General features: G+C 34.7%; 1 protein-coding gene across 2 annotated transcripts in view; it reads left to right on the forward strand.

Annotated features, from left to right (window-relative positions):
- The window catches only part of DNAJB14 (DnaJ heat shock protein family (Hsp40) member B14), a 51,036-nt gene that overhangs the window by 13,332 nt on the left and 10,614 nt on the right, over window positions 1–27,090 (forward strand). The window contains exons 2-4 of one of the 2 annotated variants that reach the window (XM_050791544.1): window positions 3,088–3,259; window positions 10,958–11,103; window positions 25,198–25,383. In XM_050791544.1, coding sequence (XP_050647501.1) covers window positions 3,088–3,259; window positions 10,958–11,103; window positions 25,198–25,383 — 504 coding nt within the window. The remainder of the gene's footprint in view (window positions 1–3,087; window positions 3,260–10,957; window positions 11,104–25,197; window positions 25,384–27,090) is intronic. The other variant, XM_050791545.1, reaches the window with a different exon arrangement.

Below are 27,090 nucleotides of genomic sequence, written 5' to 3' on the forward strand. Positions count from 1 at the left end.
AGTGAGCCGATGTTACACCACTGCACTCCAGCCTGCCTCAGTCTTTAAAGAAAAAAAAAAAAAGACTATGTTATATTTCTCATTAATAACTGTAGATTGGTACCTAGTTGAGTGTGTGTGTGTATATATATACACACATATATGTAACATAACATTATGTATAAATATATATACATTTATTTATGTTTTATAAATATTTATTTATATATAACTATATATAAAAATAGCTTTATTGAGACATAATTCACATACCATACAATTCGTTCATTTCAATTATACCATTCAGTGGTTTTTTAGTATTTTAGCAGAGTTGCACAACAATTATGGAAATCAATTTTAGAATATTTCCTCACTTCAAAAAGACACCTCATTACTCTTTAGCAGTCATTCCTCATTTATTCCCAGTTCCACCCTCCCCTGAACCCCCAGCTTTGTCAACGATTCATTTACTTTCTGTCCCTGTAGGTTTGCCTGTTCTGTACATTTCATATAAATGGAACCATATAGTATACTATCTTTTGTGACTGAAGTCTTTCACTTAGCATAATGTTTTCAAGGTCCATTCATGTTGTAGCACATATCAGTACTCTGTTTCTTTTTATTTTTGAAAATATTTCATTGTTTGGATGTATCATTATCCATTCATCAGTTGATAGACATTTGGTTGTTTCTATCTTTTTGCCATTATGAATAATGTTGCAATGAACATTTGTGAGTCAGTTTTTGTATGTTTTCATTTCTCTTGGATATGTACTTAGGAATGGGATTGTTGAGTCAAATGGTAACTGTGTTTAATTTTTTAAAGAACTACTAGATGATTTTTCAAAGCAGCAGTACCATTTTACATTCTCACCAGAAACTTATTAGGGTTTCAATTTCTCCCCATCCTTCTCAACATTTGCCATTGTTCATCTTTTGGATTATAGCCATCCTTGTGGGTGTGAAGTGATACATGTCTTTGTGGTTTTGATTTTTATTTCCCTAATAGCTAATGATGTTGAGCAACTTTTTTGTGTGCTTATTGACCATTTGTTTTTTTGTTTTGGAGAAATGTCTATTCAGATCCTTCACCCGTTTTTTTAACTTGTGTTTTTGATCTTTTTATTATTGAAATGTAAGAATTCTTTATATATTCTGGATACATTTTTTTTTTGAAAATCAGTTATGTTATTTGTAAACATTTTTTTTCATTCTGTTGATGATAGCCTTTGAAGTACAAAAGTTTTATATTTTGATAAAGCCCATTTTCTCTATTTTCCTTTTATCACTTTTACTTTTGTTTCTATAGTTAAGAATATTTTGCCTAAATCAACATCATGAAGATTTACTTCTGTATTTTCTTCTAAGAGTTTTGAAGCTTTAGCTCTTACATTTAGGTTCATGATCCATTCTGAGTTAATTTTTGTGTCCAGTGTGATGGAGTCCAAATTTATTCTTTTGCATGTGGATAGGTAGTTGTTGACCCACAAGTTCTGATATGTAGTATTTTCATTTCTATTCAGTTCTAAGTATTTTGTAATTTCTATTATAATTATTTCATTGATACACAAGCTGTCTAGATTTTTGTCATTTTGTTTTTTCAACCCATTTGTGATTTTTTTTTTTCTTTGAGACAGAGTCTCACTGTCTCCCAGACTGGAGTGCAGTGGTGCGATCTCAGCTCACTGCAAGCTCCGCCTCCCGGGTTCACGCCATTCTTCTGCCTCAGCCTCCCAAGTAGCTGAGACTACAGGTGCCCGCCACCATGCCTGGCTAATTTTTTGTATTTTTAGTGGCGACGGGGTTTCACCATGTTAGCCAGGATGGTCTCGATCTCCTGACCTCGTGATCCACCTGCCTCAGCCTCCCAAAGTGCTGGGATTACAGGTGTGAGCCACCGCACCCAATCCATTTGTGATTTTTTTTTTTAGTTACATTTTTTGTAATTGATTTATCACATAACTGTATTGTGCTCATATATTGTGGTATATGTATATGGTACTAATTCTTTGAGATTTGAAGAATACCACTCTATGGTCTATCAATAATGTGGGCCTGTGAGAAAGGAATATTCACCAGTTGGGTATAATGTTATATCTCTTAGAAAAAGCTTATAAATTTGATGTCTAACTTACCTGTATCCTTAGTATTTCTTAAAATTTACCTTATGTCAGATACTGATTGAAATGTGTTAAAATCCACAATGATGATGGATTTCCCTTTTCCATTAGTTTTGATAAAATTTTTTACGTTTAGTTTTAACTTTTATTATGGAAAGTTTCAAGCACACACAAAAGGAGAAAAAAATAGTATAATCAATCCCTATCACTCACCTGTCTTGAACCATTATGAATATATATGGCCAACCTTATTTCATACACATTCCTTCTACCCCTACTTTTATGCTTCTCCTCCCCAGATTATTAAAAAGCAAATCCTTGATAAGACTATTATTTTTTTACACACATTGTTCACATTTACTCTCGTATTTACCACACTATTTGTGTACCATTCCTTTTTGCATCTCAGCCTATCTGTAAATGTTTTCCTTTTGCCTGAAATGTATATATTACAGTATCCTCTAGTGAAAATCTTTTAGTGATAAATTTTCTATTTGTTGGAAAATGTTTTTATCTTGTGCACTTTCTGGAAAATTAGTGCATAACTCAAGTTAGCAGTTTATTTTTTCTGAGCACTTGAATGATAATATTCCAGTGTCTTGGCTCCCGTTGTTGCTGTTGAGAATTAAAGAGGAAGGCTAAATTTCTGTTATTGTGTGGATGATCTCATTGGCTGCTTTAAGGACTTACCTCTTTTTCTTTGGTAATCTGCAGTGTCACATGATATGATGAATAATATTATGTCATAAATAATTGAATGATTATAATCTCCAGTTACTAGCTTTAACTTAACATTCTACTTGTAGGTGGTGATTAGTGTTCTGTAAAAAGTTAAGTACATAAGGGAATGCATGCTAATTAAAAAGATCCTATGGTGAATCTTTTTGGAGAACACAGTTCATAATTTGTCTGCTTTAAAACTTTCTTCTCAGGATCTTGTGTATGTACCTTGATGTAAACAGGCACAGTATACTTTATCTTTCTACAGCACTATTGGAAATAATTATGAAAAATGGAAGCACGGCTGGAAATAGCCCTCATTGCCGAAAACCATCAGGTAGTGGTGATCAAAACAAGCCTAATGGCACAAAGGACAGCACATCTGGTAGTGGTGAAGGTGGAAAAGGCTATACCAAAGACCAAGTAGATGGAGTTCTCAGGTAGGAATAAATATGGTTTACATCTCAATCATAATTAGTATTGTACTTTTTGATGTTATAACACCTGAAAAAAGTGAAATATAACATTAGAAGAATAGACATCAAAGAATTGAACTCTGGGTTTGTCTTATGCTTCATATTCTTTATAAAACCAGTCTGTAGGGGCCGGGCGCGGTGGCTCAAGCCTGTAATCCCAGCACTTTGGGAAGCCGAGACGGGTGGATCACGAGGTCAGGAGATCGAGACCATCTTGGCTAACACGGTGAAACCCCGTCTCTACTAAAAAATACAAAAAAAAAAAAAAAACAACTAGCCGGGCGAGGTGGCGGGCGCCTGTAGTCCCAGCTACTCGGGAGGCTGAGGCAGGAGAATGGCGTGAACCCGGGAGGCGGAGCTTGCGGTGAGCTGAGATCTGGCCACTGCACTCCAGCCTGGGCGACAGAGGGAGACTCCGTCTCAAAAAAAAAAAAAAAAAAAAAAAAAAAAAAAAAAAAAACAAACCAGTCTGTAAAGTACCAACTCTATAGAATATTCTGTTTTTTAAAGTAACCTCAAGTTACAAAGCTTTTTCCAAATAATTTTTTTAAGAAAAATTATTGCAGCTTTTTGACACAATATGTTGTTTGCATAGCAATATTAAAAGAGGATGAAGAATTGTTTTATTTTACATAGATGAAAATGGGAGAATTTCATGAGAGGAATATTGAGTGTAATAGCAACATTTTCAATTTCCTAGTTATATTAGTGAAGGATTTTTTTCTATTTATATATTTTTTAAGGCTATATATATGCAGACACTATAATGTCTTTTCTTTTTGTATATTTTTAACTCTGATTATTCTGTCTCTGTTTTTAGTTTTACCTCATGATATACTTTTACTTCAAGCAGAAATGTTAGAGTTGAAAAGCTATAAACTGGGTTTTGGGTATCTGGCTTTTAAAAATTTTATAAGTAAAAGGTTTTCTGCAAATGAGATGAAACTTTTGGAAACACTAGAAAAAAGTCTGTTTTGTTTCCTGCTAAAGCTTAAGGAAGCTGTATTGATGTTGTACTGATATTACTTTGCTAGGGAAACTAAAGATTAAGAATTTTGAACAGAGATTAATTCAAGAATTCTCATGGAGAGTGAATAATAATTTAGTGAACTGACTCAAGTGAAGAGTAGTTAAAATTAGGTTAAATCTCTTTCTCAGTTGTTCTTTCTTGTCTCTCTTTTAATTTTATTTCTTTTTTCACCTTTTTACCCCATTCTCAACTTTTTATTTACCATAATTTGTAACTGAAGTGTATTTTGAGATATAGGTTTTATTTATTAAGGAAAGTGGTTTACCATATCTTAATTTTAAAATCAAATACCCATATATTTATACTTTGCATTTGTCCCTATATATTTAAATGCAAAACTTGGTTTTAACATTTTATTTGAGAGTGATTACAATGAGAAAAAAGGATTCTCTGGGTGTGGTGGCTCACGCCTGTAACCTTAGCACTTTGGGAGGCCAAGGCGGGCAGATCACCTGAGATCAGGAGTTTAAGACCAGCCTGGCCAACATGGCAAAACCTCATTTCTACCAAAAATAGAAAAAGTAGCCGGGCATGGTGATAGGCACCTGTAATCCCGCTACTCGGGAGGCTGAGACTGAAGAATCACTTGAACCCAAGAGGCAGAGGTTGCAGTGAGCCAAGATCGCACCACTGCACTCCAGCCTGGGTGACAGAGCAAGCCACCTTCTGAAACAAACAAACAAATGCACAAAAAAGTATTCCTTAATCATGGTAAAGCCATTATAGAGTATTTGATGAGTATGAATGAAGCACTTTGAGAATATAAATAATGCTACTAACCACTTTTATACCTATAGTACTGTATCAGAGGTAGCTGAATAAGTTAAAGAAATGAATAAGTGAGAAACTTACTTTTGAAATTATTTCGTAAAAAACTTTTGTTAGTAAGCAGTATGCTTGAAACATCTTCCTGGAAAACACATCCTAAAACAAATTGTACTTGCTTATAGGATTTACTTTATGTTGGGAGAACATATTCTCAAGGGTTCAAAGAAAGTTAAATGTATTATATATGATTTGTTTTTTTTTTTTTAAGAATATAGAATCACCTATATATTTGAAAGTCTACCAAAAAACTATGGTTGAAAGTTTTGGAAAAGAAGAATCTCCTAAATCTGGTGTTTTTAAAAAGTCTGTTTCTTCATTTCCTCTACCCTAGCCTTGAAAGAAAAAGAAGAGTAGTCCAAGGTGTGGTAGAAATAAGGAAGGAAGAGCATTGATGCCTCTTTGTTCTGGTATTGATTATATATATATGTGGGATGGGGTTGGTTTTGTGTGTATGTGGGTGGTTGTGTGTGTGGTTCTCCAAAGCCCAGAGGAACTGGCTCTAGGCAAAGAAACACCTTGAGAATGGAAGAATGAAAGATGATGGTGAGTGTAGATATGCTCTGTGTGTGGCCAGAGTTGGACAGGTGGAAACATAAAAGGTGGAGGGAATTTTTCTGTTTTCTCTGTCAAATTGGAGATGAGGTCTTCTGAGAGTAAGAAGAAAAGAGATGAGGTTGAAAGCTTAAGAGAGTGGTAAAAGTATGGAATATTTGCAGAGGATAAAAGCAAAGGGAATGGAGTGTGACTGATTTAGCTTTGAGGCCCAGCCACATTTGAGACCATGAATTCTTTAGGAGTGGAAGAAATAGCTTAGTAGTATACCTGTATTAAAGATTGGTCCCCTGGTCAGTAATCTTATTATACCTTTTTAATTAAATATAATTTTTTGGGGGGACTAAATATGATTGGAACAGTCTCTAAGAGAATCCCTACATTTTCAAAATACTTCAGTCTGTACTTTATGTGAGTTTCTTAGCTGAATATACCTTTTCGCTTATATTAGCCTTCATAAGTGTTGCTTTAGTGAGGGTACAGATCACCAGCAAACACTTACATGATGTATGTTTTTGTTTTTTCTTTCACCTATACACAGGGGATTTTTCTGAAGAAAGCCATGTTATCTTGTTGGTTAGCATGATTATGCAAACAAGTTGCTCAGTAACAATTTGGCTCAATGGGGAGAAGTCTTGCAATAATACTGCATCCATTGCATAAGTAAGAGCTAGCTTACAGTAAGACTGAGGAAAAAGTGTGTAACTTTGTAAACTAATATTCTGTTAAACTTGGCTATTTTTTTTTTTTAGTTGAAGCATATTGAAAAATAATGGAGACAAAGTTGTCATGGATCTTATTTGAAATTTTTAATATACCATTGAGAAACTTTAATGTATCATTTAAAAACTTTACAAGATCAGTGTGAAATTATTAATGGGAGTATCATTGTATTTATCAATTAGAAACACTGTACAGCTGTTAAGTCAATTTAATTATGGGGATTTGAATTTAAGATTTGATTTAAGCTTCAGTTCTTTGAGAAGAAAAGAAATCATTTTGCTAAACTTATAAAATAAGTAATTCCTTGTCTCAGGAATAAATAAATGTTTCCTTAAACACTAGTTAAGTTTGGAGTATATTTAAATAATTAGCTATATAGCACACATGAGAAAAAGAGAATCGAAAAATGACCTTCCTCTCCCACCAACTATGCTTCCATGTACATAAGAGAAGACATAAAGTCTGGACCAGGCAGAGTTTTCCCATTGTTGAGCTCCACACAGATCCTTTTGGCCTTTTTGTACATTATTTCCTTCCAAGATAGGTAATGGGTTACTCTTTTTAAATTTATTTTAATTCTTCAGTGAGGCAGGAGAAGGTTTTACTCTTTTAGAAAGCAGCAGATTGTAAAAAGTGTAACAAACAGATGTAGCTGATGAAAAGGAGCATGATGAACAACAATGTGAATGAAAATAGATACCTGAATGCTAATTTCTCATTCAGGTGTGAAAAATTAGGTGAATGGGTATATTTGGAGCATTACTTCAAATACATAGCCTTCAGGCTGTCCATTGGTGATGATGACTTTATAACCGCTGGCTTCTCAAGAATTTCTGCTCTAATATATAATGAAAATTTAGTGCAGAGAAGATATGGTAGAGCTGGATACAGCTAAGACTTAATGAAATAACTGTTTTTCCTGTCTAGCCTTTTTTTTTTTCCCTCATCTGTGGCAATTCTTAACTTTATGACCCTATCTAGAGCAATGTAGTTTTTCACCTACTTTGTCTACACTATCCAGCAACCTTCTCCTGTGCTGGCTTTTTAAGTTGACCAGGCTTTTGTGCTCAGTAATTATAAAGAAGACAATTTAGAGACTTAATCTGGAACATAATTCAACCTCCTACACACTCAAACCAAGCAGTAATGGCTTTAGGATTGTTCAGTGTTTAACTTACCTTTTATTTTTTGCATTCAGGTAGTGTCTGCCATATTCATAGCTGTATACCTTGTCTCACAGTCTGTTTCACTTCTGTTAACTGCTTCTCTTCTATTCCAAATGACTTTTATTACCAACTACATTTTCATGACAGCATTCATCACATTTGATCTGAATGTGACTTTTTAGATCCCCATCATTTCTGCTCTCAAATTGAAAGTCATCTGTCCATCCATCCAATATATATGGTGAACAAAACATAATCCCTGCCTTCAAAGAATCTGTAATCTAGAAGAGTTGTCAGACAAGTAAAGAGGCAAATGTAGTACACTGTGGTAATTGTTGGGATAAGGCTAAGTTCAGAGGATGTGGGGAGGATGTAAGAGGGGCAGCAAATCTACTTCTGAGGAATCTGGATTCTTAGGAAAAGGAGGAGTTAAGCCAGAGTCCGGAGAGTTGTAGAAACTAGCTAACCAAGAGGAGAAGCAGAGAAGGTGTGCTTAGCACCAAAAACAGCTGCAAAGATCTAGGAGGTAAGAGAGTCGGCTTCAATACTGATTGTAAGAAAGAAACAGGAAGATGATAGGTCGCTTTGAAATCTGAAGGGTATCCTTTTTTTCTGTATTCCAGTTCTGAGACAGCACATTTTCAAGTCAGATAAACAGATTTGAATTCTTACTTGTGAGGCCTTCCTTTATTACTTATTTGAAATAGGAGGCCTGCCCTTCCTTTCTGTTTCTATTAGCTACTTTATTTTTCTCCAGATATTTATCACCATATGATGTACATTATATTTTACTTATATATTTGTTTATTGCTTGTTCTTCTCCAAATTGTAAATTTGTGATTGTTTTATTCAACACTGTAGCATCTGAAATTGTGCCTAACAGAAAGTAAATATTTGTTGTTAGTAAATATTTGTTGAAGAAATAAGTCCTCATTCTCATCTGTTACTTGATTATGTGAATTTAGGCAATTTACTTAACCACTCAAAGACTGGTTTTCTCATTGGTTAAATAGCAATAATGTCTACCAAATGAGGAGTAAATGAGATAATTTGTGTAAAATAATCAGTATAATAAAATTCTATAATTCTTTATGTGAAATCTTTGTGACCAAATGCAATTTGGAATTCAGAATTCTTCGTATTTTAGAGAGGTACTAATATAGTCGGCTCTCCATCTATGGGTTCTGCATCTGTGGATTCAACTAACTGTGAATTGAAAGTATTTGGTGAAAAATAACAATACAACAATAAAAAATAATACAAATTAAACAACCAATAAAGTGTAACAGCTGTTTACATAGCATTTACATTGTCTTAGGTATTATTTATAACCTAGAGATGATTTAAAGTACATGGGAAGATGCATAAAGGTTATATGTAAATACTACACCATTTTATATCAGGGATTTGAGCATCCATAGATTTTGGTATTCAAGGAGGGAGGATCCTGGAACTAATCCCCTGTGGATACCAAGGAATGACAGTGTATTATATATTATACATCTTAGACTCTAGGGCAGCAGTCCATAACAAATAGTAATATATTGCAGCAAAACATACAGGTATTCACACTTAAATGGGATAAATGAAGATTCTGTAGTAGCTTCACATCTTTTCAGGTCAGATTTTTGCCTAGAGGCAAAATCTAAGTCCAGTTCAGTTTTTTATGCAGTAAAATTAGTTATAGAATGACTTTGATTTTTCAGAGCTTTATGGATATTAGAACATTGATATGGGATCGTGGACCTGTACCTAACACACAGTAGGTGTTTTATAAATGCCCCCCATTTCCTTTATTTCTATCACATAGTTTCTAAACATTTCTAGGAGAATGAGTCTCCACACAGGTGGGGATCATTCTCTTTTTTTGTTTACAGATACATGTCAAATACCTAGAACACTGGGCATAGTAGGTATTCAATAAATATTATTGACTAAATAAAGGAAATGTCATGTTTTTGAAATAAAATTGACATATGTTAATGTTTTTTAAGTCTCTAAAGTAGAAAAATCCAATTTTAATTTCTGTAAATTTGTATAATTTTATATTGCTTGCCCTTTTAACCTCCAATTTCATATAACAAATGATAGATGCCTTCATTATATAAAGAAAGCTAAGGCTCATTTACTTCAAAAATATTTACTGAGACCCTATTGTGTGCCCAGCACTGTGATATCTAATAGGTTTAATAGTTAAAAAAAAAAAAATCAATCTTGTCTCTTTTCTTTGAAAACTTTGAATCAGTCTTTGCAGTTCTTTTGCTGCCAGTGTCCACTTATACCCTAGATCATTTCGCCAGTCACTACCTCTGTCTACCTCTGTTATCAAGCCACCCACACATGGAACACATCTAAAGTTGCAAAGTACTCTCCAAAAATTTTGAAAATGTACTGTGGTTTTGTGAAAGTAAATTACTAGATTGTGGAAGAAGGTTGGCATCCACTTGTACTTAATGTTCTCTGTTCCATTCAGAGTATTTCTTTTCTAATCCTAATGTACTTTAAATACTCCAGGCTTAAATCTGTTAAATATTTAAGGTACAAACTGTATGTATATAATCTTTAGAAATGTGCTTATCACAATGAAAATCAGGGATAACATTTTTTGAGTACCATGTTGTATTTTATCATGAGATGTTATCTTTTTCAGAGAGTGACACAGATAAATTATCTTCGGCATAACAGGGCTGGCTGGGTGCAGTGGTTTATGCCTGTAATCCCAGCACTTTGGAAGCCTGAGATGGGAGGATCATTTGAGGCCAGAAGTTCGAGACTAGCCTCAGCCCCAACATAGCAAGACCCCATCTATACCAAAAATAAATAAATAAATAAATAGGCTAACTTAATTTGACATTTAAACCATAGAATACTGCAATTGTTTTGCATATACTAAACTATTGATTTGATAGTTGGTTAGATCTACATTATGCAAGAACAAAATTTTTGGAATGTAATGCATGTTCATTCTTAGCTGTGACACGCTTTTGAAGAGTTTTGGAATTACTTTATCCACTATGAGTAGTAAAAAATTGTTCATATTGTCTCATTTTAGTTACAATATATGTTCTGACTTTCATCCATGATTATTATGGGCTTTGCTTTACTTCTCTGTACTTGTGATACCTTACACTAAGGACATTTTCATGGTTTACTCATCTTAGACTAGGGAAGAGGTTGGAGGAATGGTCTGTGGTCGAAAAAGAGAATGAAGTAAACTAATCCTTAAAGAGATAAGCCATCATTAGATTTTGAGAAAGAGTCCACAGATAGTTCTTTATACCATTCTAATAAATTAAAAAATTAGAGATATTACATGACCGTCTTCCTTGAAATTTACATTATAACACACTTTCTTGTTCACAGCATAAACAAATGTAAAAATTACTATGAAGTACTTGGAGTTACGAAAGATGCTGGTGATGAAGATTTGAAAAAAGCTTATAGAAAGCTTGCTTTGAAGTTTCATCCAGACAAAAACCATGCACCTGGAGCAACAGATGCTTTTAAAAGTAAAGTAAACCTTTTAAAGCAATTTTACTAAGCTTTCTTTAAAATTCACTTTATAGTGTTTCAGAATATTAAATTCTGCTTTTGGACTGGTGCATTTAGAGACCAGCACAAGCAAGGGTCTGGAAAATCCTTTAAAACTTCAGTATTAACTGGTCATACCCGAAGTCAAACGAATGCAGTTTGGCTTCACAAAAGCAATATTCCAGTTCTGATACAGTCTTAAGTAACTTTTCTAGGCACGTATGCATGCTTTCTTGTTTACCAGGAACAAGTAGGGTGATGATTATGCATGAGCTTCTAGCGTATTGCCATCTGGTTCTAAATGAACTAAAAGCAAAATATAGTTTTTGTGAGTTTTTAAGGTACAATAGACTGGAACTTGGATATTTAAGAAAAATCTCCCCAGAGTTATTTTATTTCTATTAAACTTTGCCCAGTTTTTTCATTTTATATATGTAGTTTTAGGTAATGTCATTTTTTCTTTTTAAAAATATCATTCCTCTTGCCTACTATTTATTTTTTGTTTTCCATCCCAATAGTCTTTAAATTTTTTGCCAATTTAATAAATTTCAGGGAAGTGATTTTGTCATTTTATATTTTGTTAAATACAATTTATTTGTAATAATTAATTTCTAATTCATAGTTAAATGCCTAAATTTGTGATTGTTCATTCTTGTGAATTTGGCATTCATAAAGCCAGTGTATAATGTTTACAGTACAATGGTGGGGTCTTAGAATCACTGGAAGTAGATACTCATTTTAAACATCTTCCAAAAAGATAGAAGAATCAATTGGTGCTTCATGAAAATACTGATAAGATTGTTTCCAAAACAGTTTTGTTTCTTGAAGGAAGTTGCCAAGAAAATACATTTGGGAATTAATAATATATTCCAATAAAAGCCACTGCCAAAGTGGTGCTGGTGACAGTAAATTACCACTGTGACAGGGAGAGACGTCTCAGTTTGTTTCCTTAAAGTAAAAGTGGCATGTTGAAAGTACAGGAAAAGCTTTACTCGAAAACACTAACTTGCAAATTACATTTCCATCAGTTCATTACCTGAAGAATGTGTCCAGAAAATAGTGCCATTATTTTCTTTCCTCCAAATACACACCTTTATTAAACAAAAGTAAAGCTTTCATTTTTAAAAATAACACAGATAATAGCACTTAGGTTAATTTATAATTCAATAGTACAGAAAGTTGGGAAATTTCTGATGGAATTGTCAAGTAGAATAAGTATTTGTTTAATTTGTGTTATAGCTTGAGCCTAATGTATGCAGTCACAGAGTTACCAGAAAATGTAACTGAAATCTTTAAATAGCTAATTTATTATCATATATTCCCCCAAAAGCTAAAAGTGAGCTTAGATTTATGAGTTCCACAAATTTAATTTAAAGTTTTTTGAGTTTTAAAAACGTTTAAAATATTTTGGCAGTGGATTATTCATATGTTTGTGATCTGCTAAGTGATTTCAGTGTTAATTCTTCATTAATGCTAAGAACATTAAACTATTTCTTCAACTTCTGTATTGAAGTCATATTAGCATCTTGGAATAACACTAAATGTATGTAACATATTTCTACAGCCTCTGTAGTGTTTTGAATAGGTTAACAGCATAGATGTCACCTAAGGAAGCCAGCTAGACACTCAGTGGGGTTTTACAAAGCTGGTTATACTTTTGTGTGGTACATTTCAGAGTTTAGTGCTCTGCTTTGCAAAACTAGAGACTTAATACTTACCAACATGCCAGGAGATGATTTATATCAAGAGGAGAGGATCACATTGTTCAATACACAAAGAGATTACCTGTAAATCAGAATGCCAGTTTATTAGTCCCAAAGAGGATCAGAATAGGGAATTGGCTGATGAGCCTATTTTTCACTGAGTGGAAACTACATAGAAAACTCAAGTTGTAATCCACAAATGCTTGGCTAGTAACAGTAGTTAATTAGAAAATATTACAGATAGCATCATCACACAGAAATGGCAGGTTTCATTCATTTAGCATACAGGATCTTCTCATTGTCTTCTGTATCATCTTATTTTATTTTTAACCAACCAGTCTGTTTTTGGAATACTAAGCCATATATCTCTGAGCAAAGACAATACTGTTGTCTTTTTTATAAAAGCTAAAGTATGGATTGATTGCTCTGTAATTACTAAAACACTTTTTTCAGAAAATGGAAACTACTTGCTTTTATTTCCTTCAAGAATAGAAAATGAAGAGGTAATTAGTAATTAAATGAAGAGATGTTTCATTTGTGTGTTTTGTAAAGCTTTAAAAATAAAAAAGATTGTTCTCAAGGAGAATGAACTCATACGTTCATGTAGCTATTTTGCCTTTCCAGTTAGGATTATAAGTTTCCCAAGTGGGGAGTATTTTATTTACATGTAAAGTGAGTTGCAAAATACATGTAAACATATTTTAAAACACATTTTAATGAAATGAGTCCCTTTCCTTTTTTCTGATGTAGACGTCTTCAAAACATACCCATTCTACATTATCTTCAAAGATTCCCAAGTATTTCAGAGACTATTTGAATAATACCTGTGTCTATTGACATACACATGAATGTAGTAATAGAGCATATATTAGTTGTTTATGTGTTTTCTTGACAAGTAATAGTGGAATGGGAGTTGTTGCTTGTATTAGTTCTGGTAGTTCAATATGAACATCTAGAGTATATCTCTAAGTACAAAGAGTTTAATTCTGCCATTTGGGTTAGTTCTTGTAGAGAAGTACAATGAGAGAATCTGAGATATCTTCTTCCCCAAAGAATTTATAATTCATAAAGGGGAGATAAACCTTACACAGAACTTTTGTGATATAGTAATGCCTCACATTTAAGAAACATCTTACAGTTTTTCATTCCCATTTTTAAATTTAATGCTTATTAAAAAATCTCATGAAATAGTTAAGAGACCAGTGTCATCCTCATTTCAAGAATAAGAAAATTGAGACTCAGATTTACCCAGGATCTCACAGAAGACCAACTATATTTAAATACTAAAACAGACTACAGATGTCCAAAGAAAGGTTAGAAAGATGAAGTCTCATTGTGAGCAGAGTAGTTGGAGAAGCCTTCATAATAGTTAGAATTAAGGTTAAAATTAAGAATTTTCTTAAGAGTTAGCATGATGTCTATGGTTAGAGAAGAGAGGGGATAGCAAAAGCTTGGCAGCGAGAATGAGGTGGGTGATCTAAAATTCCATGAGGACTTCCACTTTCAGGAAGATAGGACAGATATACTTTTCCCTATTTCTCCCAATGAGTACAACTGAAAACCCCAAACATTAATATATAAAATAAAGAAAACAAACAAAGGAAGACTCTGAAAGGTGGAGAGAAAAAAGGTAGACCAACTAGGTAGGGACCTCAGGATTCAAAGAACAACACAGCAGTTAGTTGCTTAGGTTTTTTTGTTTGTTTGTTTGTTTGTTTTTGACGGAGTCTTTCTGTGTCGCCCAGGCTGGAATGCAGTGACACAGTCTTGGCTCACTGCAACCTCTGCCTCTTGGCTTCAAGCAATTCTCTGCCTCAGCTTTCTGAGTAGCTGGGATTACAGGCGCCTGCCACCACACCTGGCTAATTTTTTTTAATTTTTACTAGAGATGGGGTTTTCACCATCTTGGCCAGGCTGGTCTTAAACTCCTGACCTTGTGATGCACCCACCTCAGCCTCCCAAAGTGCTGGGATTACCAGCATGAGTCACCGTGCGTGGCCTACGTATTCTTTTTTTACCCCATATATATCCCAGATTAGATGCTGGAGGAGTAGGTAACACAAAAACACCAATAAGTATAGACAGAAAAGCCCCAAGAAAAGCCTGCCTTATCTAGCCAAATGATCAGGAAAGGGATAGCCTAGAAAGACAGAAAAACAGTAGCCACTCTACTGCAAACACCACAGGAAAAACTGTTGCCCCACTCTGACCCACACTAGCAAAGGCTGAGTAGAGAGCCTAGACTACCACCCCCTCTATGCTGTAATGAGATGCTCTAAGCTCCCTCCTGGGATGGTAACAGAGAAGGTTAACTAGATAGCTTAGACTTTCATTTATGCTGGGTAGTAAGAAAGGCTTCCCTCACAATGTCAGTGGGGATCATGTGGACTTTCACCTCCACCTAGCAGTGAAAGGGTGCTCATTCTCCCTGCTGGGGTAGTATCAGAGGTAGCCTAATGTACAGTCAGGACTTTAATCACCACCCAGAGGTAACAAAGTCATTTCCTTATGGTGTCAGTGAAGTTAAATGGAGAACAGTAATGAAGCATCTCTTCTCCTCCTAGCCAGCGAGATATAAGTGGAGGTCTGATATTCCCATAAGGGAACTTCTGTATCTATCCAATGGGACCCTTCCCCTTGAGTGTCTTCAGAGGCCAAGGGAAAAAACCTGGACTTCCACTCCCGCTTAGGAACAATGAGATGGTATTCCCCCTTCTCCGCTGAAGTGGAGTCAGAAGAATACAATAAAAACAAAATATATAAATAAGATCCAGACTCTCATAAGATAATACCCCATATTATGAAGTTTCAGTTGAAAATTACTTGTCAGTCTAAGAACCAGGAATATCTCAAAACTATAGAATGTTTATGATCATATAAATGTTTCAATGGGTCATCATATGTTTCAATGAGCAACTACAAATAAGCTTAAAACAAAATAATCTTTGCAAAGCAATAGAAAGTCTGAGCAAAGCTATTAAAGTATAAAGAACAAAATAGAAATTTTACAACTCAAAAATAAAAACTATCAGTAAGTGGAATAAACAGCAGAATGGACAGATAGAGGAAATAATTGGCGAGCTAGAAAATAGAAAAATAGATGTTATCCAATTTGAACATAGAAAATAAGCTCAAATGAAAAAGGACATAGCCTCAGAGACTGGTGGGACTATAGCACAAGATCTAATATTTAGGTGATTAGTGTCCTAGAAGAAAGGGAGAAAGAAGGCAGAGCTGAAAAGGTACTCAGAAAATTAAAGGTTGAAAACTTCCCAAATTTGGCAAAAGATAGAAGCCTATAGATTCCAGCTGAATGAACCCCAAACTGATAAACCCAAAGAAAGCCACACCAAGACACATCATTGTCAAACTTTGGAAAACTAAAGACAAAGGCTTGAAAACAGCAAAAGAGAAATGATGCTTTACCTATAGGGGGAAAAGCAATTTAAGTGACAGCAGATTTCACATCAGAAACCACAGAGGCCAGAAAGAAGTGGCACATATTTCAAGTGCTGAAGGAAAAGGAACTGTCAACCTAGAATCCTATACTCAGCAAAAATATCTTTCAGGAATGAAGGGGAAATCCAGACATTTGTCAGATGAAGGAAAAATGGGAAAATTTGTCATGAGCAAATACAACCTAAGAGAATAGCTAAAGGAAGTTCTTTAAACAAAAGGACACAATAAAAGAAAGAATCTTGAAATATCAAGAGGAAAGAAAGAACACGGTACTCTGGTATTATTTGTGGTGCCCCAAAGTTTGTATGTTGAAACCTAGTCACAAATGTGATGGTATTAGGAGGTGAGGCCTTTGGGAGGTGGGATTCTACCTTGTGAAGACACAGTTAGAAGGAACCATTTGTGAACCAGAAAGCAGGCCCTCACCAAGACACTGAGGCTGCCAGTGTCTTGATCTAAGCCTCAGCCTCTGTAGCTGTGAGAAATAAATTTGGTTATAAACTATCCAATTTATGATATTTTGTTATAGCAATCTGAATGGACTAAGACACATGGTAAGCAAAAATATGGTTAAATACAGTATACTTTTGCTTGAGTTTGATATTTGAAGCAAAAATTACAACATTGATAAGGTTTTAGATGTATGTAAAGAAAATATATAAGGCAATTATTTTTTTGTTTGTTTTTTTGAGATGTAATCTCTCTCTGTCACCCAGGCTGGAGTGCAGTGGCACAATCTCTGCTCACTACAACCTCCGTCTCCCGGGTTCAAGTGATTTTCCTGCCTCAGCTTCCTGAGTAGCTGGGATTACAGGCTTGCGCCACCACACCCAGCTAATTTTTTTTTTATATTTTTAGTAGAGACGGGGTTTCACCATGTTGACCAGGATGGTCTCGATCTCTCAATCACGTGATCCACCTGTCTCAGCCTCCCAAAGTACTGGGATTACAGGCATGAGCCACCGCGCCTGGCTGGCAATTATGTTTTAAATAGGGGAAGATAAAGGGAAGTAAAGGGAGGTAAGGATTCTGTACTTAATTCAAACTAACAAAATGATGACACCAGAGGATTATAAATTATGTATATATTATGTATATATAATACATATAAATTATGTGTATATAATGTATATATAATGCCTAGAGCAACCACTAAAAAGTTATACAAAGATATATACTCAGAACAGACTATAGATAAGTCAAAATGGAATTCTAAAAAATGTTCCAGTAACTAACTCACAGGATGTCAGGAAAAAGAAAACAGGAATGAAAGGACAGAAAATAAAAAATAAAATAGCAGGCTTAAACCCTAACTTATCAGTAATTACATTACATGTAAGTGACCTGTCTATGCCAATTAAAAGTCTTTTGGTATAATGCGTTTTAAAAGCATGATTTCACTAGGTGAAGTGGCTCACGCCTATATATTCCTAGCACTTTGGGAGGCGAAGGTGGGAGGATCAGTTGAGCCCATGAGTTCAAGATCAACCTAGCCAACAGTGAGACCCCCATCTCTACAAAAAATTAAAAAATCAGCTGGATGTGGTAGCACGTGTCTGTTATCCCAGCTACTTAGGAGGCTGAGGCAGGAGAATCACTTGAGCCTGGGGGGTTGGGGCTGCAGTGACCTGTGATTGTGCCACTGCACTCCAGCTGGGGTAACAGAGCGAGACCTTGTTTTAAAAACAAAACATGATTTTGCTGTATGTTGTCTACAAGAAAATTATTTGATAACACTATGTCCAGAATAAAAATAAGATTGAAAAACTATATCATGCAAATATTAGTCAAAAGAAAACAGGAGTTGCTATATTAATATTAGAGCAAGTAGGCTTTAGAGTAAAAAAATTATCAGAGTAGTACATTATGAACATGTACATGATAAAAGGGTCAGTCCTTTAAGACATAAATGTATATGCACTGAAAGACAGCTGCAAAATATGTAAAGCAAAAACTAATAGAACTGGAGGAAGAAATAGACAAAGTCACAGTTATAGTTGGAGACTCTGATACCTCTTTCTCATAACTGATAGAACAATTAAACAGAAAATCAACAAGAATATAGAAGAACTAAACACCACCATCACCCAACAATATCTAATCAACATTTATACATGCCGCTCAACAACAGCGGACTGCAAATTCTTTTCAAGTGCCCACAGAACACACAGGAAGATAGACCATATCCTGAGTCATAAGATAAACCTCCACTAATTTAAAATATTGAAATCATACAAGTATGTTCACCAACCACAATGGAATCAAAGTGGAAATCAGTAACACAAAGGTAATAGGAAAACGTCCAATCCTTGGAAACTGAACACATACTTCTAAAGTATCCACGGGTCAAACAGGAAATATCAAAACAAATTTTAAAAAATATATTGAACTAACTTGGCCGGGCACAGTGGCTCACGCCTGTAATCCCAGCACTTTGGGAGGCTGAGGCGGGTGGATCACAAGGTCAGGAGATCGAGACCATTCTGGCTAACACGGTGAAGCCCTGTCTCTACCAAAAATACAAAAAGCTGGGTGTGGTGGCGGGCACCTGTGGTCCCAGCTACTCGGGAGGCTGAAGCAGGAGAATGGCATGAACCCGGGAAGCAGAGCTCACAGTGAGTCGAGATTGCGCTACTGCACTCCAACCTGGGCAACAGAGCAAGACTCCATCTCAAAAAATATATATATATGTGTGTGTGTATATATGTGTGTGTGTGTGTGTGTGTGTGTGTGTGTGTATATATATAAAACTAAAAATGAAACTACAACAATCAAAATTTGAGAAGACCAGCTGAAGGAATGCTGAGAGGAAACTTGTAACATGAAATGCATATGTTAGAAAAGAGGAACAGTCTCAAATCAGTTATCTGTGCTTCTACCTTACAAATCTAGAAAAAGAATAGCAAAATAAACTCAAAGCAAGCAAAAGAAGGAAATTATAAGAGTAGAAATCAGAATTGAAAAGAGTAGCAATAGTGAATATCAATGAAACAGAGCTGGTTCTCTGAAAAAAATCAATAAAATTGAAAGACTGACCAAAAAAAGAGAGAAGACAGAAATAACCATTGTCAGAAATGGTGTCAGAGACAAGGATATCACTGCAGACATCAAAAGGATAATAAGAATACTATGAACAATTCCATACACGTAAGTTTACAAATTAGATAAGATGGTTCAATTAGTTGAAAAATACAAATGATCACAACTCAGTCTGATATAGGTAATGTGAATAGCCCTATAGAAATTGCTGTGGTTTGGGTATATTGAAATTTGATCCCCAGTGTGGCAGTGTTGGGAGGTATAGCCTAGTGGGAAGTGTTTTTGTTATGGGGGCAGATCCCTCATGAATGTCTTGGTGCTGTTCTCACAGTAGTAAGTTCTTGCTCTTTTGAGGCTAGATTAGTTCTCGCAGGAATTGATTATTTCCTGAGTGAGTGGGTTGTTATAAAGCCAGGACACCCCTCAGGGTTTCCCCTCTTTGCACCTGTCTGCTTCCACTTTGATTTTCTCCACCATGTGATGTAGCACAAAAGCCCTCACCAGAAGCCAAGGCCATGCCCACAAACTTCTCAGCCTATAGAACCGTAAGCTAGTCTCAGGTATTCTTCTATAGCAACACAAAATGGACTAAGAACTGTTCAGTGAATTAAAGTTGTAATTACAAAATTCCCAAAAAAGAAATATCCAGACTCAGATTCCCGCCCCCCCCCTTTTTTTTTTTTGAGACGGAGTCTTGCTCTGTCGCCCAGGCTGGAGTGCTGTGGCGCGATCTTGGCTCACTGCAAGCTCTGGTTCCCAGGTTCACACCATTCTCCTGCCTCAGCCTCCCAAGAAGCTGGGACTACAGGTGCCCACCACCACACCCCGCTAATTTTTTGTATTTTTTAGTAGAGACGGGGTTTCACCATGTTAGCCAGGATGGTCTCGATCTCCTGACCTCATGATCCACCCGCCTCGGCCTCCCAGAGTGCTGGGATTACAAGCGTGAGCCACCGTGCCCGGCCTTCAGATCCTCTTATTGAAGAAGTCTATCAAACTTTTTAAGGAAGAATTAAAACTAATTCTACAGAATCTCTTCCAGAAAATAGAAGAGGAAGAGACATTTTCCAGTTAATGTTAAGAAATGTTTTACCTTGCTTATATCAAAACCAAAGACATTACAAAAAAACAAAAACAAAACAAAACAAAAAAAAACTACAGACCAGTATACTTTGTGGAATAAACCCAAACGTCCTTAACAAAATACCAGAATTTTGCAGTATATAAAAAGAATAATATACCCCAAACAATAGAAGTTTATTTGAAGGTAGCAAACTCAATTCACTATTTGAAGATCAATAAGTGTAATCCACCACATTAATAGACTAAAGGAAAAAAAATCCCACGATTATATTAATCAGTGGAATAAAAGCATTTGATACATTTCACCACCCATTCATGATAAAAACTGTCAGAAAAAATAGCAATAGAAGGGAACTGCCTCAACTTGATGATGAGCAACTACAGAACTCCTGTAAGCTGACATTAAATGGTGGAAGACTGAATGTTTTTCCCTTATGATCAAGAATAAAGCAAGAATGTCTCTTTACCACTCTTATTCGACAAAGTGCAGGAAGTAGTAACCACTGTGTTAAAGAGAGAAAAAGGAAATAAAAGGCATACAGGTTGGAAAAGAAGAGCTAAAACTACTTATATGCAAATGACATGATTATCTATGTAGAAATCCAAGGAATCTACAGAAAAAAACTATAACTACAAAGTGAATCCCGTAAGATTGCAGGACACAATATAAATATATAAAAAATTAATTGCATTTCTATTTACTGGCAATGAACATTTAGGCACTAAAATTAATAATACATTAGCATTTACAACCATACATACAAAAAAAACTAGATGTAAATTTAATAAAACGTATCAAATTTATATACTGAAAGCTATACAATATTTATTAAAGAAATCAGAAAATAGCTAAATAAATGGACTGAAATATCACGTTCATGGATGGGAAGATTCAACATAGTAAAGATGTCAAGTCAGCTGGGCGCGGTGGCTCACACCTGTAATCCCAGCACTTTGGGAGGCCGAGGTGGGCAGATCACCTGAGATTGGGAGTTCTAGACCAGCCTGACCAACATGGAGATACCCTGTCTCTACTAAAAGTACAGAATTAGCCAGGTGTGGTGGCACATGCCTGTAAGTCCAGGAGGCTGAGGTAGGAGAATCACTTGAACCTGGGAGGCGGAGGTTGCAGTGAGCCAAGATCGTGCCATTGTACTCCAGCATGGGCAACAAAAGCAAAACTCTGTCTCAAAAAAAAAAAAAAAAAAAGATGTCAAGTCATCACAAATTGATATACAGGTTTAACACAATTCCTGTCAAAATCCTAGCAGGATTTGTTTTGTAGATAGAAACAAGTTTTATTCTAAAATTCATATGAGGGGAAGAAAGAACCTGAATATTTAAAAACATTTATTTTTATTAAAAGAATGTAGTTGGAGTAATCAGTGTTCCTGATTTCAGGATTTACTATATCAATAGTAAACAAAACTGTGTGGTATTGGCAGAGAAATATACACATAGATCAGTAGAACAAGATAGGAAACCCAGAAACAGACTGATACTAATATAGCCAACTGGTTTTTGACAAAGATGCAAAAGCAATTCGATGGAGGAAAGACAGCCTTTTCAACAGTTGGTTTTGAGGCAACTGGACACCCATAGGCCAAAAAATTAACCCCGACAAAAAGTATCATCCCTTATACACAAAATGAACTCAAAATAGATCATGAATGTAAATATAAAACATAACACTTAATCAACAATCATGGGAGTAAATCTTTAGGATCTAGGGCGAGGCAATGATTTTTTAAGACTTAACCCCAAAAGCACAGTACATAAAAGGAAAAGTTGTTAAGTTGTACTTTAAGATTTTTAAAGTTTGCTCTGCCCTATTACAAGGATGAAAAGAAGCTCCAGGATGGGAAAAAAGATTTGCCAGGCACATATTTGACAAAGGACAGGTATCTTGAATATATTAAACATAAAGAACTCCCAACACTCAAAAGTAAAATAACAGACAATCCCATTAGAATGGTCAAGAAAATGAAGAGATATCCCATTGAAGATGATATACAGAGGGCAGATAAGCACAGTGAAAGATTTTCACTGTCATTCATTAGTCATTAGAGAAATGCAAAGTAAAACCAAAATGGGATATCACTACACATTTATCAGAATGGCTTGACTGAAAAATAATGACAATACCAAATGCTGGTATGGATGCAGAGAATGGATCACTCATTGTTGATGGGATACGTAATGACACAGCCATTCTGCACAATAGTTGGGCAGTTTCTCAAAAATATATGCAGCTACTATACAACCCAACAATGCACTCCTGGGGATTTATTCCAGAGAAATGAAGATTTATGTTTACACATAATCCTGTACATGAATGTATATAGCAATTTTATTTGTAATAGCCAAAAACTAGAGAAAAACTAGATGTTATTCAGTGGTAAATGGTTAAACAGTGGTACATCCTTAACCATGGACTACTACTCACTGATAAAAAGAAATGAACTGTTGGCAAATATGACAACCTGGATCTCCAGAGTGTTATGATTTACAAAGCCAATCCCAAAAGGTTTCAATCAATTTATATATCATATAATATAATCCCATTTATGTACTGTGTTATTTCATTAATACAATATTCTTGAAATGACAAAACTGTCAAAATGGAGAATAGATGAATGGTTGTCAGGGGTTCGGAAGGGAAGGAGGAGGAGTTGGATGTGGTTATGAAAGATCAGCATGAGGGTGGTATTAGAAATGTTCTCTATCCTGACTATATCAGTATCAATATCCTGTTTGTGATATTGTAAGATAATTTTGCAAAATATTACTATTGGGAAAAATTAGGCAAAAGGCATAGCGGATCTGTGTATTAAAAGTTTAAAGAAAAATAAATGAAGTGGAAGGTACCTTTTGGTCAGATAAGTGAAAATGAGGTAGAAATGCATTTTGTAAAACTTCTGAATACCAAAATAAATTTTGGATATAATTATTTAGATAATAAGGAACTGCAAAAAATCTTGATTATATGGGTATAATATCACAAAGTAAATGAATAGAAAATTACTCTGGCCACAATATATAAATTGTCTTATGTGTACAATTTTAGATTATGACAGTATTTCTCAAATACCATCTAAATATCTTAATGTTTAGAAATTACTTTTTCTAAAAAAGGAAGCCTTAAAATAGAATTGAGTTGCCTATATATTAATAGTTTTAAAGTATTAAAACTATTAAAGTAGCATTGTTACATAACATGGGATAGCCCTTTTAGTTTATAGATGTTAAATCCTAAAATTGATATTGTTACTAAAACTACAATTTTAGGAGACTGATAGATAATGCTTCTTTTTTTAGGTATGAGTTAATACCTTGGTGGTGTTTGTAAGTACATTGTTTCTATCTTTGACTGTGCTTTCCCTTTGAAATAATTCATAAAATGATGGCTACATTTCTGAGTCACAGATTCTTTGAGAATCTGAAGAAAGTATCTCCTCAAATAGATGGACCATCCACCTAATTTTTCATACAGCAGGGTACACATACCACCTGAAAGCAATCTCTGAATCCCAGTTTTAAGAAGCTCGATTAGAAGAAAATATCCAGAATATTGTATACAATTAATTTCAGGATAATGTGTAATCATCCAAAAACAACTACCTAATGAGCATCTGTTTGCTTGTACAGTATCTATGGCAGCCACCACATGGGATCCAAAACTATTTTTAAAATATTGCAAAATATTGTATTGCAAGAGGCTTACAATCTAGTTTAAGAAGCAAGATGTATTTATGAAGTGATTATTAGAAATGTCAGAATAATAAGAATAGGGTAGTTCCTAGTTTTAGATTCAAAGCATTACAACTTGTAAATTGGTAAATTTGTAAACTTTAACAATTTTCTGGATTAGTTTCAGGTAGTCTTTTTTTTCAGCATGACATTAGTTTTTGTGTGAGGCAGCCTTTTATAATATAAAAACTTTGCTTGCCAACTTTTACTCATTTCTTTTTCAGGGACTGGAAATGCTTATGCTGTTTTAAGTAAATTCTGGTAACCAGTGTACCATTACCTCTTGGATTTGGGACTGTGAGATGGGAAATAGAATTATTTTTTATAAATAAATGTTATGAAGGTAGCAAAGTGAAACAGAAAAACCGAGGACTGTCTGTATTTATTTAAAAACTAATTCAGACTTTATGCTGGACCTTGAGGATATGGCCATGAAAACATAAACACAGTCCCTGTCTTAATAGAGTTTACTGTTTTAGGGGATAAGTTGTGCGGGATGATAGAATGAAAGAATAGCTCATGCAGGCTCCACGGTGCAAAAAACGATTTTTGGTATAGGCTGCATAAAGAGAGTGTACTTATTGTGCTAAGAAGAATTTGAGTTCTTGAATTTCAGGGCCCTCATTTGTAAGGTGGGGATAATAATGGACAATGTAATAAGGTATTGGGTGCAGAGCCTGGCAGTTTTAGGTACTCAATAAATGGTAGCTACTGCTATTGTTATTTGTTTAAACCACTTGAAAAATGGCTTAAGAGGCAGGATTTTAGGAGATGGAGCACAATATTAAAAAAGGAAGATGGATATTCCTTTGTTTTCAAGGCAGTAGAGACACTTGTCTGGTATAAAAAGTTGTATTGAGAGATAATATGTGTAATTGTACACAATGTATAGCTTTAAAAGAACATATTTTTAACAATTTTCTGAATTAGTTTCAGGTAGTCTTTTTTTTTTTTTCAGCACGACATTAGTTTTTATGTGGGGTAGACTTTTATAATATAAAAACTTTGCTTACCAACTTTTACCCATTACTTTTTCAGAGATTGGAAATGCTTATGCTGTTTTAAGTAATCCAGAAAAGCGAAAACAGTATGACCTCACGGGCAATGAAGAACAAGCATGTAACCACCAAAACAATGGCAGATTTAATTTCCATAGAGGTTGTGAAGCTGATATAACTCCAGAAGACTTGTTTAATATATTTTTTGGGGGTGGATTTCCTTCAGGTATTTTAATGTAATTATAGATACTATATTTTATGAAGCTACAGAGTCTTACCTCCAGTTACATTATTTAGAGATGTATCTATCTTTTCTCCTACATTTCTTGTAGTGTTATGATCCTGTGATGGTTTTTCATGAAAGCAGGAGAAAAATGTTAGGGTGATTACTTTTATAATAGCCTGCCTTTTTCCTAGAACATATTTTAATTAAAAAAAAAATGAAGAGTACAGATATTCTGTATTTTATATAAAGCTGAAAGGGAATGTAAGCATGAAATGTAATGTCTGTGTCTTAGGTAAGTACTATTACAATTATGAATGGTTTTCTTTACTTAAACCCAGATGACTATTTGACATTGCTTCTCTAGAAATCTTTGTACGTCTTTTATCAATAATATTATAGTTGACTAATTTGGATTTATGTAGAGGTACTCATCTCTATTTCCATTTAAACAGTAGAAAGTCTGATTCATAGGTTATACTCAAAGTAAGTGGATTTTTAAGGTTACATTAAAATAGAAATAGCTAACTTTAACTAGACTATCAAAGTGAAATATTGTAGTGATACCACTAAATAGATAGATTTTATACTACCAACATAAATAGTATTAAACGCCACTTACATTTACAGTAAGTGGTCACTTAACATAAGGTTTTTGGAAACTGTGACTGTAAGTGAAACAATGTTCTGTATAACAACTAATTTTACCACAGGCTAATTGATATAAACGAGAGTTAAATTGCTAAGGCATATAGTACATCATGTTTACTTGAAGCTGCAGTTTCCAAGGACCTCTGGATGACATTAAGTGAGGACTTACTGTACTGTGAGTTGTTAGTGTGGAAATCTATTTTCCTTGAATGTAGCTCCTCTAAGGTACTTAAAATTATAGCTTTAGTCTTGTTTACAAAATTTACTTCAGGCGCTGAAGTAAATCCCATTCAACATTAGGAGAATCTTCATGAATGGAGCAATGTAATTGGACCTGGTGGCCCTCTCTGAATATTATTGAGAAAGGTTGTGGTCATTTCTTTTTATTTTTTAATAGAAACAGGGTCTTGCTCTGTTGCCCAGGCTGGAATACACTGGGATGATCATAGCTCAGTGCAGCCTCAAAATCCTAGGTTCCACCAATCCTCCCACCTCAGCCTCCCAAGTTGCTGGTACTACAGGCATGTACCACCATGTCTGGCTAAGTTTTTTAAAACTTTTGTAGAGACAGGGTCTTGCTGTGTTGTCCAGGCTAGTCTTGAACTCCTGGCCTCAAGTGATCCTCCCACCTTAGCCTCCCAAATCCTGTGCTGAGATTACAGAGGGGAGCCACCATGCCCGGCAAGGTTGTGGTCATTGATAGGACATTTTGCAAAGCATCCTTGAAGGAAAGAGGATATATAAATGCAAATTAATGACTGAAAATATAACCTGTGTTTTGACATGTTAGAATATATAATTACAGAAAAATTATTAAAACTAGTAATTTAGACTGGAAATATACTAGAAACAATCAGAAATCTTTCAGGCAATAGTAAATTTTCTTCTGATATTTGATTTGCAGTTATTTTGCTAGTTTTAACATAGTTTGTCAATGGTAGCCATTTCTGATTGCTCATCTTATATGAAAACAACTTGAATGTTTATCAGCAAGAGAATGTTGGAATAAATTGTGGTCCATCAATACGAAGATATATTATAGAGCTATTTTTAAACAAT

Source organism: Macaca thibetana, chromosome 5 (genome assembly GCF_024542745.1).
Source record: "Macaca thibetana thibetana isolate TM-01 chromosome 5, ASM2454274v1, whole genome shotgun sequence".
NCBI classification, from domain to species: domain Eukaryota; kingdom Metazoa; phylum Chordata; class Mammalia; order Primates; family Cercopithecidae; genus Macaca; species Macaca thibetana.